The sequence below is a fragment of the Ambystoma mexicanum genome, chromosome 3q (assembly GCF_040938575.1).
Source record: "Ambystoma mexicanum isolate Mex_15411 chromosome 3q, UKY_AmexF1_1, whole genome shotgun sequence".
In the NCBI taxonomy this organism is placed as follows: Eukaryota; Metazoa; Chordata; class Amphibia; order Caudata; family Ambystomatidae; genus Ambystoma; species Ambystoma mexicanum.
The window spans coordinates 296,496,864-296,515,716 of record NC_090926.1 but is presented as its reverse complement, the minus strand read 5'-3'; the positions used below and the strand labels follow the sequence as shown (position 1 = coordinate 296,515,716).

The window sequence follows — 18,853 nt, the reverse complement described above, 5'->3', positions numbered from 1 at the left end:
AAGTATTTTGGGAGGCCAACCTATTTATGGTGGACAGGAAAGACACTGAGAGGTTAGTCAAAGCCCAATCAAGTAGGTGAGTGAGCAGTCAAGGTGTCTCAAGAAAAGTGTGATAGTGGCTAAGGGCTACAATGAGTCCACACAGAACAACACCAATAATTCAAGTAAGTCAGTGAGCATATTAAAATACAATTATTTACTAGTCATTTAGGAACCCACCAAGCATATAAAAACCACAGGTAAGTAATGTGGTGGGCAGTCATAATTTCGAAAAAAAAATGTCGACAGACAAAAATGTCGACAAAACAATGTCGAAAAAAAAAATGTCGACTTTCGTTTTTTTTAATTGTATATTTATTTTAGGGGTTCGGGAGTAAAAAAAAGGGAAAAATTAAAAAAAAAATGTAAAAAGGGGGTTTGGGGGGGGATCCCCCCCATTTCGAAAAAAAAATGCATTGAAAAAAAAAGTCGACATTTTTTTTTTCGACTTTTTTTTTCGAAATTTTCACTTTCGACATTTTTGTTGTCGAAATTATTACTATGAACCAAGTAATGTAAATGAAAATCCATATATGTTATGTTATTGGGTATTTGTATAGCACCTTTTACCTTTGGTACGATTCCAAAGGGTTGTGGGCTGAATGCCCTCAGGAACCGTAGTCCAGGTCAGTGGAGAGAGTAGTGTAGTTAAGTCCTTGGGTACACTTGCTCGGTGTGCGGCCAGGGTGGATTAAGTGGTTTAGCTGCATTCTAGTGCTAGGCGTAGGGCAGTGGTTGTGTGAGATCAGTAGGATGTCTGCAGCAAGGCCGGTTGGACTTGAATACCTGCATTCTGGCAGCTGTGGCATTTGTGAATGGGATTTTGTATGAAGCCATGCCTATTTTCATGGGGTATAGCTGCATTCTAAAATTGTTGAGGTGATCATGGAAGTGTACAAGTATGCATGCAGCTGGGCCAAATTAATCGAGGAGTAAAGCTGGATTCTATCGTTTGTTGGTGCAGAGGGAAGAGTTAACATATTGTTGTGTTTGAGTGTTTGTGTGGATTTGAGGGCAACCCTGTTCCTGATGAGTTTGCAGTACTTGTTGAGGGGATGGTATCTTCCTTTGGGATCGGCTAATAGACTTGGTCCTCCCTGTGTCTATTTGGGTCTGAAATTGCTTATTAGCGTTGTCTGTTGGATGATGACAGCCAGATATGGCCCAAATAGTTCAATATAGGTGCTGGAGAGACCCTTGGTTGGTAGTTCTGCTGGTTGCATTTCCAGATAGGTAGGATTAGCACAGATATAAGGTCTAGTAGGCCCTCAGTATGACGTTTTGCTCAAGGCTTCCCAGATGAGTAAGATCTGCATGGATGGGTATCTCCTGGACTGATGGACTGATAGCCTAGTGCATGTCTGGAGGGAGTAATGATCAAGCTCAGCCATCGCATTGGTACGTAAGTGCTAATAGTGCTTGGGTTACGAGTCTAGCACAGTCGGTCCAGATAATTGCAGATGAATATCTTGGCCTCTTAGCGTAGTGTATACCTGGTGGAGGAAGGCAATGAATCAACTGTGTTATGGCGAAGGTACATAAGTGCTGCTAGGATTTCCAGATGAGTAATATGACAAATATACACATTCACCACTTAAGAGAATAAAGAAGTATATGAATGTAAATAAGTGTTCAACAGGTGAGTAGTCACATGCAAGACAAATTGAATTGAATAGTCAGACTAAGCACAGACCCAGTTCCCTCTATTTTATGACGTTCAGCTCTTAAATATACGGGACCTTGTGCCCAAAAGTCACAAGTTTCAAACTATGTATTTTCCAGGGAAGGTATTTCAGAAATGACCCAGTAGGCTGTGGTGGTGCTTTCGAAAGGTCTTTGAAATAAGGTAAGTATTTACCCCAAACAGGTAAGTATCCACTCTATCCTGTTCCCAAGGTTAGCCCTACGAAAGGATCCTTAGCCCAGGTTTGACACTCAGCGGCCAGGAAAGAGGGAGTTAGGGACTAGATCTTTACAGCCAATCTTACCCTATGGAGGACAGGTGGGAAAGAAACAGGCATGTTAACTTACCCCCTGACTCCAATTCTTCCAGGTGACACTGCAGGTCTTCTGGAATTTGCTGCGGCAATAAGGCCTCATTATGAGTTGAGCGGAGTGGGTCAAAACGGTGGTAATTTAGCAGTACTGCCACATTGCTTGCTGGAGGAAAAACATCCAGCAAAATGCTGGAGATAATTCTGCCACATTCAAGCCAAAAAAAGGCCATTTGAGCAGAATTACCACCAGCGAATTTACCGCCAGCAGTAATTCTGCCAAAATCCCCATGGAGTCCTATGGACTCTATGGGGACTCCATCAATGGGCACTAACACCGCCATACCGCTACTTGTAATCTGGCGGTAATTCTGCTGGATCAAGTGGCGGTAACAGTAACTCCATTTGGTGCTATTTTAGTGGATTTACCGCATAGATACCACCAAACTTGTAATGAGGCCCAATCTTCTGTCTTTGGTTCGGGTGAGGGAAGCCCAAGGGGCGTGGGTGCAGAGGTCACTTTTTGGGTTGGGAGATGGTTGCAGTTCTCACCAGACAGTTCCAGTCAGCTTTAAAACAAAGACACCCAAATAAATAAAAGGTGAAGAATTTGGCAGTGCATACCCTTCAGAACACCTCACAGGAGTGCCGAAAGATTGTTCCAGTGAAGATCACTGCAGTCCGGTGACGACAGGCAATCATCTATTGGTGAACACAGAAGGAGCCACAGCACATTTTCTCTTGTGGTGAAATAGATGAAATTGCGAGGACAGGCGACTTGTGGCATAAGCTGAAGATGTGATGAGTCCCAAGGCTCAGAATGACAAAGGCTGCAGTGAAGTAGCCCAAAAAGGGAGCTGGACAGTTCACCGGGTGGTCCAAGGACACTTATGAAGGCTTTGAAGTCACAGATCCTCGAGCAGGGGTCGGTACTTCCCACTGGCCTAAGGGTCGAAGCACCCAGAGGGGTCTTTTGAGATCAGGCAGAGGAGCAGGGCATCACCAGGCCAATTACTGGAGTTAATGCTGGTCATCTTCGGGAGTCATCCTTGAGTCGTCAGCAGGCTGCTCTTCTTGGTTCCAACAATGATCTGTTGAATAGCTGCAGGAGCCCTCCTTTTCTCCAAGATTCAGGCTGGGAGCTGGCCCAAGCCCACCAATGGTATGGATGTTTCTGAAACATTGAAACAGCTCAGGGGACGTCGACTTATCATCACATCGACCCTGCAACAGACTTTTGGACACCAGAGAATGTGGGCTGGGACTGTGGAGTGGGACCAGACAGTTCCAACCCGTTTCTCTGGCTCACACGAGTTAAGACACCGGAGACCAGAATTGGCTGATTGAGATTAACCCTGCAGTGTCCCCTGATGCTCGTGGAGACAATTTCTGGAGCCGATGAGGTATGGATTAGTGAGTGCAAGTCGTACTTTGTTGTGAGTGTGTGTGAGAGCGAATGTGCATGGCTTGGAGAGGAAGTGTAGGAAGTGAATGTGAAATGGTTGTGTGAGTGAAAGGAGGATATCTGAGTAAGAGGTGGGGCGGAGTGGTAGTAGTAGAGTGGAGGAGGTAGTAGTGTAGTGCGGAGGAGGGAGTAGTCGTGTGAAGGAGGGTGTTAGAAGAACCTTCCGGTCCTTCTGGAAGCAGTGGAAGTTACATCACCCACACTATACCAAGTGTAAACCAAGATGGCGGCTACTTGGTTTCCTCACAGAGAACTGTGGCAATAGGTCTAGTCTTCTTTCCAAGGTGGCAGAGCCTGGCTCCTCTGTTCCTTTCACTCCTATAATTGCATCGGAGGAGAACAGGTAACTGCGTTGCAACACCGCCCATTACTGGCTTAGCATTGCGTTACCTGCCTTCCTCTGTGTTTGCAGTTTTTGCCCTTCTTAGTTCTGCTTTATTCCGGTGTTCCTTGCCTTTCCTCCGTTCCTTTTGCTATTGTTTCCCTGTTCCTTTTTATTCTTTCATTCCTTTTTTCCTAATTCTATTTATCCACAGCCTTTGTTTCTCACCTGTTTTCCTTTCGCTTTTAGCGGTCGGCACCTTACTTTTCCTTCAGCGACCGCCTCTCCTTCTTGTCCGTAGCAGCCCAGTCCTCCCCTCCGCTGCCGTGCCTTCCCCTCCATGGCTGCCTCTCCCTGTCAGCTGCTGCCCAGCTCCTCCCCGTGGTGGCCTTGTTTCTTTCACGGGGCTCGGCTCCAAGGGTCCCGGTGCCTTTAGCCGTGCCTTCTCCTGCAGCTTGCCTATTGTTCTTACCTTCCTTTCCTACGGCGATTCCACCTCTGTCGGGAACCGCTGAGATTCCTCCTAATTGCGGCTGGCCAATCATTCTCTCTTCCTTGGCCTCGACCCAATTCTTCTCCACTAAGTTGCAATCACCATTTGGATACCCTTGACTACTGTTGCAGTCTACGGTGCCTCCATCAGATCCTATTCCCTGGCACCTGGACTTCGTGCTGAACCTTACTGAAATTGTTCCAGAATCCTCGGCTGTCTTTCCAGCCACTTCTCTGCCTAGTGGGTTTTTTGCCCCAAGAGGGTTTCCCAAGGTTGTGGAAAAAGTAGGAAAATTGAAGGGTTGAGGCGAGGCTTAGCAGGACAGAGAGACATCGAAGAGACAGAGGAGGTTAGATAAAGCTGAGGTGGGCGGAGTTGAAGAAGGAGGGTAGTGAGATGAGGCCACTACACAATGAGTGGGAAAGGAATCTGTGGGAGTGAGAAAAAGACGACTGAGTTGGGCCGAGTGTCTGTAAGGCAATATCCCATACCCCTTCAGATTACTAACAACTGGATAGAGTAGGGATAGTTTGGGAAGTACCTCACGGAGGTTAGATAGAGAAGGCATTCTGTCTTTAGGTCTTCACTTCCAGCACAAGTCAGAACCTAGAAAGTAGGGGTAAACATTCAGTATCTACCAACCATGGGTTAGGGGCACCTGGGTTAGAGAGCATGTACTTTTTCGAAACATGAGAGTGAGGACGGCAAAACAGCCCATTGAAATCTCAATAAAAACCTTTGAACAGTGTCAGAGCATTGGCGTATTCTTTGAACCATCCGCGACAAGCGGTACTGTTCTCCGAAGTAGCATGCTAAATCCCTCTGCATAAAACATACATATGAAGTGCCCTGTAGGGAATATTAACTATAATGAAAAAAGTTTCTTATATCCCAGTATAATCTTACACTATAAGCATGGAGAGTAATAGGATGGAAGATGACAGATAAGGACACAAATGACCTAATTCCGAGTTTGGCGGTGCGTGAAAAAAGTGGTGGTAACCACCACTTTTTTTGCAGTATCGGAATGACCTCAATTTTTTACTGCATTACCAAATTACAAATTCTGGCGGAATTTACTCCTGCGGAACTATCGAGCAAAATGCTGGAAGTAAATTGTCCACTTTTCCTCCACAAATCAACGGAAATATGACTCGATAATTCCGCTCATGGGAATTCTTTGCTGAACATCCTCAATGGACTCCTACAGAATCCATAAATGGGGACTAACACTGCTCTACCAGCACTTGTAATCCTGTGGTAAACCCACTGGACCAAGTGGGGTTAACGGTATCCGCCTAACACCTAGACCTCTCCTTCACCGCCACTCTCTCCACTCCTACCCTTCTATCCTATATATACTTCTATAAAATGCAAGAAGTAGAAAGGACTGAGCCGAGGAAGAATGAAGGTAGTTATCATGAAGATCCAAGCCACGAAACTGTGACGAGGAAGAGGTGCAGAGGTGCTTCCCTCTCCCCACCCCTAACCCCTCCTCTTCCCTGTTAAGACTAGCACAAACCCAATTTTCATCAGGCATAGTAATCGTAGCCGCCTGTCTTCCTTTCCACCCGGCCTCTCCATCTCCACCTCCCCTTTTATGTCTTCAGCACTTACTCCTATCATTTGTCCTGTGACCCTTGATAGAAGCTTGTCTGTCTCCCCCTTCCCTCCTGTCTTCCTCCCACTCACCCCTCCAGCACTACTCTGAAACGTCATTCTGACCTATCATTATAGTTGCTTTTTTTTGTTCCTCTGCTTCTCCCTCACTCCACCCAAAACCCACCACCCCATCCCCCTTCTCTGGTATACTCATGCACTACATCAATTGTCGTCAAACATAGTAATGTTACTGCTGGTTTGTCTCATTTTCCCTTCCCTTCTTCTCCCTGATTGTTCCTTGCACTTGCACTATCTGCAATGTTGCCTGGCAAATTATGATAGTTATTTCTCACATTTGTTTCAAGGACTTGTAAGAATGTAATTGTATTCTCCCATGTTCCCTCCCTCCTTGACGCGCTTTGAAACACATTGTGTATAGGCGCTATACAAATAAACAATCAATTCAATTCAATTCAATCAATTCAGTACCAGAGGGATCAATCAAAGGAACTTGCATGAACTGTCTAGTTTCCAAACACAGACCTTACTGGATACCCACATAAAATCTGACAACGGACTTGCCCGGCAGGCAGATGTTCCCTGGAGGAACCGAGAACATGGCTGACTTTCACCGCAGACTCACAGGTGGATACTGGAATGCCGGAAGGCAAGAAGCAAGTGTCCAGGGGACACGTGAAAAGATGGAGAACTGATAGGCAGGCTGGGGAGAGTGCCAGCAGCGCAGCACTACAGGACCATGTGGTCTGACAGAGGGAGACATGCTGAAAAGCATCGGAAGCTGTGAAGCCGCTGCAGCAAGCTGGAAAGAGCCCCAGAGTGCAGGTGAGCCAGAGAGAGACACAGGGAAGCCCACGACTGACCGGAAAGCTGCAGCCAAGACCCTATAGGTATTCGGGTGGCTGAGCCTATGGTTAGAGGGTCCCTAGAGGGTACAAGGAACCCTAAAGACAACAGTGCATGTAAAGTGGGGGGAAGGAGGATAACCCCTACGAGACGTGGCGTGCCTGGCAGAGAAGAGAATCAGGTCTGCCAACCAGGGCCAGGGACCCACCACAGTATCCAGAAGCATCCAAACCATTTTTCATCATCGCAGTGCCTGGCTGAGAAGTGTACCAGATCTGCAGAACAGAGTCAGGGACCCACCACAGTTTGGAGAACTATCCAAACTACTCTTATTCATCACAGTACCTAGCAAAGAAGAGAACCAGGTCTGACAACCAGGGTCAAGGACCCACCACAGTTTGGAGAAACATCCAAACTACTCTTCTTTGTCGCTGTGCCTGGCAGAGAAGAGAACTAGGTTATCTAACCAGGGTCATGGACCCACCACAGTTTGGAGAAGGATACGAACTACTCTTCTTCATCGCAGTGCCTGGAAAAGTAGAGAACCTGGTCTACCATCTAGGGGCAGGGACCTGCCACAGTTTGGAGAAGCATGAAAACTACTCTTCTTCGTCACAGTTCCTGGAAAAGTAGAGAACCAGTTCTGCCAACTAGGGCAGGGACCCCCCACAGTTTGGAGAAGCATCCAAACTACTCTTCTTTGTTGCAGTGCCTGACAGAGAAGAGAACTAGGTCTTCCAAACAGAGTCAGGGACCCACCACAGTTTGGAGAAGCATCCAAACTACTCTTCTTTGTCGCCGTGCCTGGCAGAGAAGAGAACCAGGTGTGCCAACCAGGGTCATGGACCCATCACAGTTTGGAGAAGCATGCAAACTACTCTTCTTCATTGCAGTGCCTGGAAATGTAGAGAAACAGGTCTGCCAACTAAGGGCAGGCACCTGCCACAGTTTGGAGAAGCAACCATACTACTCTTCTTTGTCGGAGTGCCTGGAAGAGAGGTGAACGAGGTCTGCCAAACAGGGTCAGGACCCACCACGGTTTGGAGAAGCATCCAACCCACTCTTCTTCATTATGATATGATATGTTATTTATAATGCGCTTAATACCCAGAGGTTTCTAAGCGCAAAATCTGGGATCGAACCTGTGGTGCTCTGTGTCGCCTTGCTTCCAAGGCGAGCATGTTGCCCCTGAGCTATCCTCCTGAGACATATTTGCAATGCCTGGCAGAGAAGAGAACCAGGTCTGCCAACCAAGGTCAGACACCCACCACGGTTTGGAGAATCATCCAAAGCACTCTTCCTTATCGCAGTGCCTGGTTGAGAAGAGAGCCAGGTCTGCCAACAGGTGGCAGGGACCCACCACAGTCTGGAGGAGCATCAAAACCATTCTTCCTCATTGGAGTACCTGACCTGGTAGCAAAAGGAACCAGGTTTGCCACTCGGGTCTGGGACCCACAAAGACAGAAGGGAAACCTACGAAGGTTGCGGAAGGAGACATTGCCCCATCAATTGGTGAACTGTGTAATAAGCCTGAGGAAGGCTGGGCAAGCGAGACATTCCCCCACCAGTGGAAACTGAACTTTGAGAACTTTCAAACCAAGAACTGTCTGTTGTCCAGGCGAAGGCAGCCATTCCTCTAGACCAGGGAGATATCGATTTGATTTAGGTTAGCATCAAATGTGAGGGACAGAGATAGTATTCTGACACAAGAATGTGGACCTTTGCTTTTGACATCCTGACTGTGACATTAGTATTTCCGTTGAGGCAGGGAATCCCCTCTTAGAGATAGGGCAGGTCAGGGCTTTCTTTTAATGTCTCCACTTGAATAAACGTCATTATCAATCACAATGACCCCTCCGTGTCAGAGTCTTACTTCCTCCCCCTTACAGAAGAGAAGCCCTTATTAGAAGTGGCCTGCAAACAATACTGAATTCAAACAGATAACTTATACCTGGCATAAGAGACCAGCAAGGGCTGAGCACCACAACCAACATGCAGACCCCACAGTTTCAAAGATAGTGTTCTTGCAAGCAGTCATTTCCTGACTATATGAGGTTATTAATTGACAAAGTTTCTGCATCGTGCATCACTGCCACATTGGTGTGTAGAGAGCCAATTCTACATGTGGCATATCAAGTTCAAACTAAATCATAATCGAGGGTGATGAGGTTCCCCTGTTTGTCGCAAGGAGAACAGGAAGAGAAGAGGCTTCCTCTTATGTTGGTCAACACCTCACCACGCGAGAGTAGCTACTGTTCAAAGAATTAAAGGGCACATAACAGAATTTAAGAGAGTCAGAGTGAGGAGGAAGAGAACGAGCAGGCCAGAGACTGGGGAGGAGGCGGTTACAGTAGGTCAAGAACGCACAAAGGACAGAACAATTCTAAAAGCCGTTGGAGGGTGCTGGTGGAGAGGCAGTAGCTGTGTGGCATTGTCAAGGGCATCAAGTGAATGGCATGCCACAGAGGCACAGCTGAGCACCAAGAAAAGTAAGAAAGCAAGTCCACATAGCTGTCCTGAGAAGCAAGACAAACCAGGAGCAGCAGAGAGACCAGCATGAGCTCACAAACAAGCTCATGCGGGGGTAAAAGCGAAGAGAGGGGAGCAAAGTAGAGTAGTCAGGGTCTGAATAGCTTCAATACGGAGGGAGCACGTGCTGGAGGAAGCCCTAAATACCCCACCGGCGATAGATGTCTAGAAAGAACATAGAAACTAAGTCAGTCTCAAGCGGGGCTAAGGAGGTGGGATATATGGCCAATGTAGGTCACAATCCACACAGAGAATACAAGTAACCCATAGATGACACGAAGAGGAAGAGATGTGTTATGTGAGTTTGGCTCAAACCCTCCAAGGCGTGCGGTGGCACTGAGTAATGAAGGAAACCGGTGAAGAAATGCTTTGTGGGAGCTGTGGTTCAGTCAATTCAAGGAGCCCTGTGGTGCTACCAAACCAAGTGAACCAGGGAAAATTGCTCTATGGAAGTTCTGGTTGAAACACTCTGAAATGTGCAGTGGCGCAGGCAAACCAAGTAAGGGCCATATTATGGCAACTGTGGTTCAATTGCTCCAATAGGCATGGAGGCCCTAACATACAGAAGTGAACCAAATTTAGACAAGTCAAGCAAGCCAAGTAAATCAAGTGCAGGAGCACTAATAAGAATCAAGTGGGCCAAGTAGCCAAGAGCTTACAAAGCAAAATGAGTGACGTATAAGAGCGATAACACATAAGAGGACCATGTAAAGAAGATCAAAGAAAGCTGAGTGATGCTCTTAGAAAACGAAAGTGAACCAAGTACACAAGTACTATTAAAGTCAAACAAAGTAGAGAAGAATTGCCTTTTGGGTGTTGCAGTGTAGATCGCCTGCTGAAACGCAGATGCACTACTAAATTCCAGTTGATCAGAGAAGTACAGCCTAGGGGAAGTGGAAATCTAACTGCTCCAGCAATATAGCCCAGGCGTGTGGACAAAAGAAGTCGAGTACAATAGAGAACTTTACTGAGAGTTGAGATTCAAACACTTTCCCAGTTTGGTGCAAGAGCACTGTTAAAGGCTATTAAGCTACAATAGGACATGTATGTTGTGACTTGTGGCCCGGGCACTCCACTAATGTAATCCAGTCGTACCCACGGTCCTAAGAGCATCTACAGTTGACTTAGTACCAAGAGTAAGAGACAGTGGCTCAGCAGCACCAGTTCACAGGTTACTGAAGCCAAGAGACTATGATGTAAGACAGCTTTCACTCATGCAATATTTCAAAAGACTCATCTTGGCAATGGCTTGAGCTATCACAGGTCCCGCCAGAATCTCTTCATATAAAGTACTAGTGACAGGTGTCCCCTCACAGCTTATCTGTTTTTACTGCTTTCAAAAAGGGGAAATGAATTCACCTATGTCAGACTGAAGAAGAAGGAAGTGGGGCCAGTATAGGATGGAAAGAGGGTTATATTGTAGTATGCAGGAATTGTGGGAGTGGTCAATAACCTCTTTGATCTTTTTGACTTTTTCTGTTCAAAGAACTTTGAGCCTGTTCCAAAGCTCCTGAGTTTGTGGAATGGAGAGCCAATCGGCTGCGATTGATGAAGGCTTGCACAAGCAAAATATTTAGTATTAGAAAAAAATATATTGTGGTCAACATCAATTACTGTAAAACATTACAGGATCAATAAAAGTACAAAATAACGTACCGACAACTTCTGTGATAATCACCTCGGAATTGCTCTGCGATAGCTCAATGTTGTAGCCATCTGTCCTTTCACCTTTGAAAAGAAGATACATCACAATAGTGAAAAAGTCTATCTGGATATTACTTATTTATATATAACCTAACTTAATCATTGAGTAACCCTGCTTTTAAAGTGAAGCAAATTGACAGATATCATATTAGCGTTTTAGATTTACTTGTAGCTCATACAGACACTAACATGCTCTATGATTCTGGTTGTGTCACTCTGGCCCCATCAGGTATGGTTCTTGACCTGCTGGAGCTGTCAAAGCGGGTAAGGTTCAGGTCACCCGGGAATACATATCTCCCGAGCCTGCAAAGAAGAGTGGGGGTAATTATCTCCATACCTCCCCTCAATCAATAAGTTTCACCGTCTAGTTCCTGAGGAAGCAACCCTGCGCCATCTGAGTCTCTCTAAATCTTGACATCATTTACATGGCCTGAGAGGTGGTTCATGAGATGCCCACATAAGAACAAGGTATGTTCCTGTCACTGGAGACACTGCAGGAGAAGGTGGATCCAAGACAGAGCTCACTGGATCACTTTTCTTTCATTTCATACCTGACCTGTTTGGATGTTTGTGTGAAGTCCTGCAGGACTTATCTGTGAGCGATCAAGACATTTAGAAAGTCATTTGGCAAATGTTGTCCCTTAAACAATCAAGTTAAGAAGCATCTCCAGCGGGTTCTGCAATTGTTTCCTCCTGTTAGGAGGTCTCATCCCACTTGAGATTTGAATGCTGCGCTCTCTGCTTTGTCACGTAACATTCATGAGTTCATGGCCACTGCTGATATGATGCTACTGACATGGAAAACTTTTTTTTTTGGTGGATCATAACTCAGTAGGACATATCACCAGGTTACTAGTGCTTCTAGGACACCCTACACAGTGTTCCACTGAGACAAAGTTGTGCTTAAGAAACATCGTTCCTTTGCTCCTTAGGTCGTGACGGCCTTTCACATCAATGAGGAAATAGAGTTGATGTCATTTTGGCATGCCCTCACTGGCTGAATTCTGCAGGCTCTGCTGATAGCATTAAAAACAATTCTCCTTTCATCATTGTCCGAGTTCTACATACAAAGGAAAAGAAAAGACAATTCTGAGTGTGGCAGTCTGGAAATAAGGGTGTCAGTTGCACTGTAACGGCATCCTTTATGGACCGCCACACTCCAACTCAGCCTTCCTGGGCCATTGCGCCCCGCAGGTGTGACCAGATGGGTGCAACAGCCCTGGTAGGCGGAGCTGTCACGGAAGCACCGGCACCATTAGCAACAGTGCAGGTGCTTCCGTGTCCTCATTCCCATGGAGTCCTATAGGACTCCATGGGAATGGGGACTTATACTTTCTGCCGGCTGATATCCCGGGCTGCCGGGACTTGCCGGTGGCACCGGGATATCAGGCGGTAGAAACGGCGTTAGGAGTTCGGCTGCAACCCACCGGTAGCACCGGCCGGTTGCAGATGAACTCGTAATGAGGCCGCAAGCTATTTCTAGCTTGTACCTCAGTCTTAGTCTTCCGAATGCCCAAGACCATAAATTCGTAATTTCTTCTCATTTAATACCCAAATGTGTTCTTACATAGATGAACCTTTGAACTTGGAAACCTGTTGCTGGAATTTCCTATAGTCACCTCCTTCAGTGATACTTTAACTTGAAGAGAGGAGGAACAGAGGATTTCCAAAATTGCTGAACTGCATACATATATTGCCTATCTAAATGCACAATCGTTCCTAGCATCACTTCTACCTAAAACCTTGCTCAGGCCCAAAACACTCTGCTCTAAATAAGCGGTCCCTAACTATCCCTGCTACCACCCTGCACTCCTAGCCAGACAACCTTGATGCATTGAATACATAATTCATTTGCTAGTGGATTATATACACAGTGCCTAAAAGTCCAACCCACGGTACGTATTTGGAGAACAAATCACTCTGAATTATAATTCTAAGTTTTAAAACTTGAATAGTCTTAAAGAGAATTCATTTTTATCTTTTATAGAGAGTCCCATATGATGACTCCTTTCATTGAAAAACAGAACTGCTCAGTGCAGGACTGGCTGATTGGATGAAAATAAATTCTGGATACTAAGGAACTGGTCTGTGATGCAGTGAAATCACTAGCCCAATAAGATCAATTCTGTGAGACTACCACTGCTTTGTCCTGAGGGAAAGACTAATGATTAGGACCATTGCTCTGTGGATGGCCCACTGCTCTTCAGAAGGATGATGACTGAGTACACAGCGGGGAAAATGTGTTTTGAAAAGAAATGTGTACCAGTGAACTTCTGAAAAGACTCGCTCATGTTTGTGTATGAAATGCTGCGCTCCAGAAATTGTCCCATGGAGCTTCAGAGATCAATTCTGAAAGTGTACTGCTTTATTACCGGTGACTAGGCCCAGAAACCCGATGCCAACGAAGAAAGGACCTGCCTTTTGATCTCCAAACAATGAAAGGCAGTTATAGAATGCCTACAGCGATCTAAACTGCCTTAAGATTCCCCAGACTCAACATTCTGCACCTTTCTCTCCACCTTGGCTTTCGAAGAAAGGACCTACTTTTCTGAGAAATTGCTATTAAGTAACTAAGTGTAATCTGTGGCGGGTCGGAAGGAGGAGTCAGACACATTAAGGACCTTCTGACTTGCTTTTCATAAGCTTAAAAGAAGGCCTATCTTTCTTTACTGCTAGAGAGGTTTCCCTGCCTATCTAAAGGAAATAAAGGTGCTTGTGGTCTGGAAGTCCCAAAGAAAGAATGTCCTCCATCCAAACCTAATTCTACCTGACCCTACCACTAATACAAGCACCTTAAATGAGCTCTGGAGAATGGCCTAATTCCCCTGGTATTCTGTCATCTTTTTATAGTCTCTTTGTCTCAATGTCTCTCTTTCTTGTGTTTGTTTCCTACACAGTATTCTATAATAGTCTCTGGATATCTCCTTGATTAATTCTTGTAGCACTTCTACAACATTCTTGGCTGTTCTACTATCTTTAGTGATGTGCCTCTGACACCTTTTCTTGTGATACTTTGTCACACTTGTGTCTGGATGTGTAGCCCTAACACAGTATGTTAATCCAGGCTTTCTCAGCTTGGATGTGGTTTCATCCAATTTGGTATCTCCCCTCTCCTGGGTTCTCTCTCTTTAAATATCTTGTTCACATGATAGTCTTTTCTTCACTCTTTATTATAGGAGTTATGACATACCTTCTCCACTCTTCACCTTTATATTCATAGGGTATTTTCCCTTCTTTCACTGGTCTTTGTTCTCAGTCTTTACTTCCAACACAGGGTTAGTCTTTGTTCTCTTCACCTGCTTTGCACAGTTCCTGTTAAACAGTTTTATATTTAGTATCTCGTTATTATTACTGGGACCATATTCTCTCTCCATTATTGTTGCCCCGGCAGCCTCCCGCTACTCTCGTTCTCCCTGTTACCTCTATGTATGAAGGGGAACATTGCAGAGCCTGTCATTCACTTGGTTGTTCCTCTTTGGGATTTGTCTTCTCGGTTGCCAATCTCCGATTCCTGCCTTCCCTTGTGACTGCTGCCGTATACAGGTGCTGGCGTTAGGAAGCGATTCACACTCCCTTCTCTGATGGTCTCAGCATGGTTCATTGAGTGTGCTTCCCAACACGATATGGACATGGTTCTGCCACCACCTGCTACAAAACGGTTTCTCCATTGCTGATTGCGCCGGGACTCCAACGTATTGGACTGGTGTCTATACCTTCTCGAAAGTTGGCGACACCATGGCTCGTAGCAGATCCACCTCTAGCAGACATGATCAAGTCAGGGGGCTCCCCCTGTGTACGATACTCTCTCCTGCTCTATAGTACTCCACTCGTCTCAGTTAAGTACATTTCTCTTCATAAAGAGACATCTTCTTTTCACTTTTTCCTACTGATTTATGTAAGCATTGCTTTCAGCCAATTATGCGAAGGTCGCATTAGTCTTCGCAGCAGATAATCCCATATATGCTGCTATGGTATGTGGCTTAGGGAGTTGCTCAAAGGATTTGGCTGAGTGCGAACGTCATCTGCACCTATGCGTAGTAAGGGAAGGGGCTGAAAGATCTGGAGCTTCCCAGGTCCGATGCAAGCCGCTGCTAGCAGCGGGAAGCCCCTGATCTCTCAGCCCTTTTCATTACTATGCATAGGTGCACATGATGTTCGCACTCTGCTAAACTCTGACAGACTTTTCCGGCACAGCGGATTTATGCTTTTTCAAGACTGAGACCCCTCGTAATCCACCATCATGATTCATCCACCATGATTTACTGAACTCTCTACTAAGATTTTTTAATAAGCCTCCAAACCCTGGAATTCAAACTCCATTGGTAAAGCTGCTGGGAGCCTCACTGTATTATATACTGCATCCATTTATGGCACAGCATAATTTTGGTCCTGATGAAGGTGATCCTCCTACTTCACTGAAATGCTCTGTTGAAGTATATCTACCCCATATGTGCTTCAAGTTGTTCTTCACTTTTTTAGCATCGACCCTGGTTGTTTATGTATGGCTTTTTGAGCCTTAATGACTTTTTTAGGCTGCTATAATTTATCGCACCTAAAACACCTTTTCTGCACAATTACCCGACCTCTCTTCTCTAAACAGTGGGAGACACTGGATACTCCCTCTTTCTGTGCACATAATGATGTCAATAGACTTATTGCCATGATACAATGCTTGAAGAAAAATCTTCCAAACTGATGTAAATTAATTTTTGTCTTTCTAAACAATGTAAAATACTGTATAAAGCACATTATATAAGAGTGCAATAAACCACTATTTGCACTTTGATACCCAGTTTAGAGTGTCTTCTGGATTCATTTGGAAGCTTAATAACTAAGACCATAACCATATGTTTCCACCAGGAAGAACCCTTGTTGTACTTGATCTATTGCCCAGTTCCTGTTTGAGTAGGGATAACCTTCCTTTTGTGTTTATGAAAATGCATGAGCAGGCGTCCTGTAGAACGAGCTGAAGATCCTCCAAGTTCCAAGGATGCAATGGCTGCACTGAGATTGCCCAGAAGAGAGCCGGGCAGTCTACCAGTTGATCCAGGGGCACTTCCAAAGGCTCAGCAGGAATTTATCCTCAAGCAGGGCATTGGGACTGGCTGTCCCCACCTGTCCAGTTGCCCAAGCACCGATGAGGCTCTTCTTGAGATCAGGTCAGAGGAGCATGGCATCAGCAGGACTTGGGCTTAGTTGAAGGCAATGCTGGTCTGTTGCAACCGTCATCCTCGGGTCAACAGCAGGCTGCACGTCTTCATAGTGGCTCCAAAGATGATCAATTAAATGGTTGCAGGAATCCATCTTTTCTCCAAGTTTTAGACTGGAATCTTGACCAGGTCCATCAATGGTAAGGATCTGCACCATTCAAACTGGGAGTTGCCCTCCAATCATGGATAGCCACCGGCCACACACTCTGCCCAACAAAAGACATTCGGGCACCTGGATGTGGACTGGCACCAGACAGTGCCACACCCACATTCAGGGTAACAAACACACTGCAACTTTGCCTGAGAAAGTAGAAGATTTCATTGGGAAATGGCTTCCCAAATATGGCAACTCCAGACACAAGATGGCAGGAAGGAGGCCAAAGAATGATATGGCGAAAGGAGAGGTGAAAATCTCGTAGCACATCCATTTTGCAGTGCTAACCACTCTTAGTAGCCATTTGTGATAATTGCACAAGTGCACAAGTAAAAAGTTCAAAACATGGTGGAAAGAATAGTCACTGTCACTAGCCCATCCTAGACACATCATATTTATAACCACAAAGTTACAAAAGAAAACGTTACAACAATACAAACTAATCTAACCACACTTTACTGTAAGGTGATGTGTGCAGCTTTAAAAATACAATACATCCATGAAGAGAGACATTGTCTCTCAGTACTGGTAGTCTTATGGACAGATCAGTTTACCTATAAAAATTAGGACAAAGCAATGGAAGTAAAGCAGAAGGGTTTACTTACCTCCAAAAAAAGTCAGGTCTGGAATCCAAACAATGCAAAAAGAAAGAATGTATATGGGAGTAAAGCAGCAAAAAGATAATCTTTGCTTGCAAGCGGGTCGATTGGGCAAGCATTTCTGAGATTATTTATTATTTGGCTACAGAGATGTCGCTTCAGCAGATAGATTTGTCAAGGATACCTGAGATCATGTATTGCAGGGATGCACCTGAGATCATGTATTGCAGGGCTGCAGAGATGTTGCTTCAGCAAGTAGAATTGTCAAGTATACCTGGGATCATGTAGTGCAGGGCTGCAGAGATGTTGCTTCAGCAGGTAAATTTGCCAAAGATACCTGAGATCATGTATTGCAGGGCTGCACCTGAGATAATGTATTGCAGGGCTGCAGAGATGTTGCTTCAGCAGGTAAATTTGCCAAAGATACCTGAGATCATGTATTGCAGGGCTGCAGAGATGTTGCTTCAGCAAGTAGAATTGTCAAGGATCCCTGAGATCATGTATTGCAGGGCTGCACCTGAGATCATGTATTGCAGGGCTGCAGAGATGTTGCTTCAGCAGGTAGAATTGTCAAGGATACCTGGGATCATGTAGTGCAGGGCTGCAGAGATGTTGCTTCAGCAGTTAAATTTGCCAAAGATACCTGAGATCATGTATTGCAGGGCTGCACCTGAGATCATTTATTGCAGGGCTGCAGAGATGTTGCTTCAGCAGGTAGAATTGTCAAGGATACCTGGGATCATGTAGTGCAGGGCTGCAGAGATGTTGCTTCAGCAGGTTGAGTTGTCAAGGCTACCTGAGATCCTGTATTGCAGGGCTGCAGAGATGTTGCTTCAGCAGGTAGATGTGTCAAGGATACCTGAGATCATGTATTGCAGGGCTGCAGAGATGTTGCTTCGTCAGGTAGAATTGTCCAGGATACCTCCGATCATGTATTGCAGGGCTGCAGAGATGTTGCTTCGTCAGGTAGAATTGTCCAGGATACCTTCGATCATGTATTGCAGGGCTGCAGAGATGTTGCTTCGACAGGTAGATTTGTCGAGTATACCTGAGATCATATATTGCAGGGCTGCAGAGATGCTGCTTCAGCAGGTAGAATTGTCTAGGATACCTGAGATCGTGTATTGCAGGGCTGCAGAGATGTTGCTTCAGCAGGTAGATTTGAGATCATGTATTGCTAAACTGTCTGCATTATTGGTCTACTCGGCTGAACTGCGGGGAGACCAATTTTACTTGTGCAACCAACTTTGCATGCAAGGTACTACAAATCTAAGTATCATTATAAGAGGGGCTAAGAGTAAAGAAGGACACACCCTGTGCATCCTCGAGTGTCAGGTCACAAATTTCCTCTATTACTTCAGTGCCGAGTACTTCACATCTATCATCTTTGCTCAAAGGAATAAAGATGGTGAACATATGTTAATCTCATCAATGCACAGAACACATATGATAGCATGCAGAGTCATCAGTGGAAGACAGAGCAGGAAACACATTCTGTACTTAAAACATACTTGTAAGAAAACGAATCAAGCAGCCGAAAAGAATGGCTACCTACAAACGTACAATCTTTCCTTCCCATGGGAGTTGGGCAACACCCAGGGGCATCTGAAGGAATCTTGGGGCCCAGGGCAGGGACTCCTTTGGGCCCCCATGTATCAAAGAAATTACGGGATACAAAATCCCTAGTCGCCACCCCCACATCCCGATCACAACCCACAGCTTAATATTTTGTCCTGCAGTAATGAAAATATGCATGCTACTCCCTACCAGTCCTCCTTACCCTCTGCAGACTAGATGGAATTGGACTAATAAACAACGATTGCGTGGATTGTGGATATAAATTAGAAGCTATGGTTTTCAAGTGGTTTTGCCATTAGT

The 18,853-nt window shown here is 45.4% G+C and overlaps 1 protein-coding gene across 13 annotated transcripts in view; it reads right to left on the bottom strand.

Moving 5' to 3' along the window:
- Positions 1-18,853, bottom strand: part of LOC138582484 (uncharacterized) — a 451,229-nt gene that overhangs the window by 286,449 nt on the left and 145,927 nt on the right. For 11 of the 13 annotated variants that reach the window (XM_069653811.1, XM_069653815.1, XM_069653819.1 and 8 more), the window contains exons 9-10: positions 18,289-18,360; positions 10,965-11,036 (exon numbers count right to left, since the gene is read on the bottom strand). In XM_069653811.1, the coding sequence (XP_069509912.1) occupies positions 10,965-11,036; positions 18,289-18,360 (144 nt within the window). The remainder of the gene's footprint in view (positions 1-10,964; positions 11,037-18,288; positions 18,361-18,853) is intronic. The other 2 variants (XM_069653816.1, XM_069653823.1) reach the window with 1 other exon arrangement.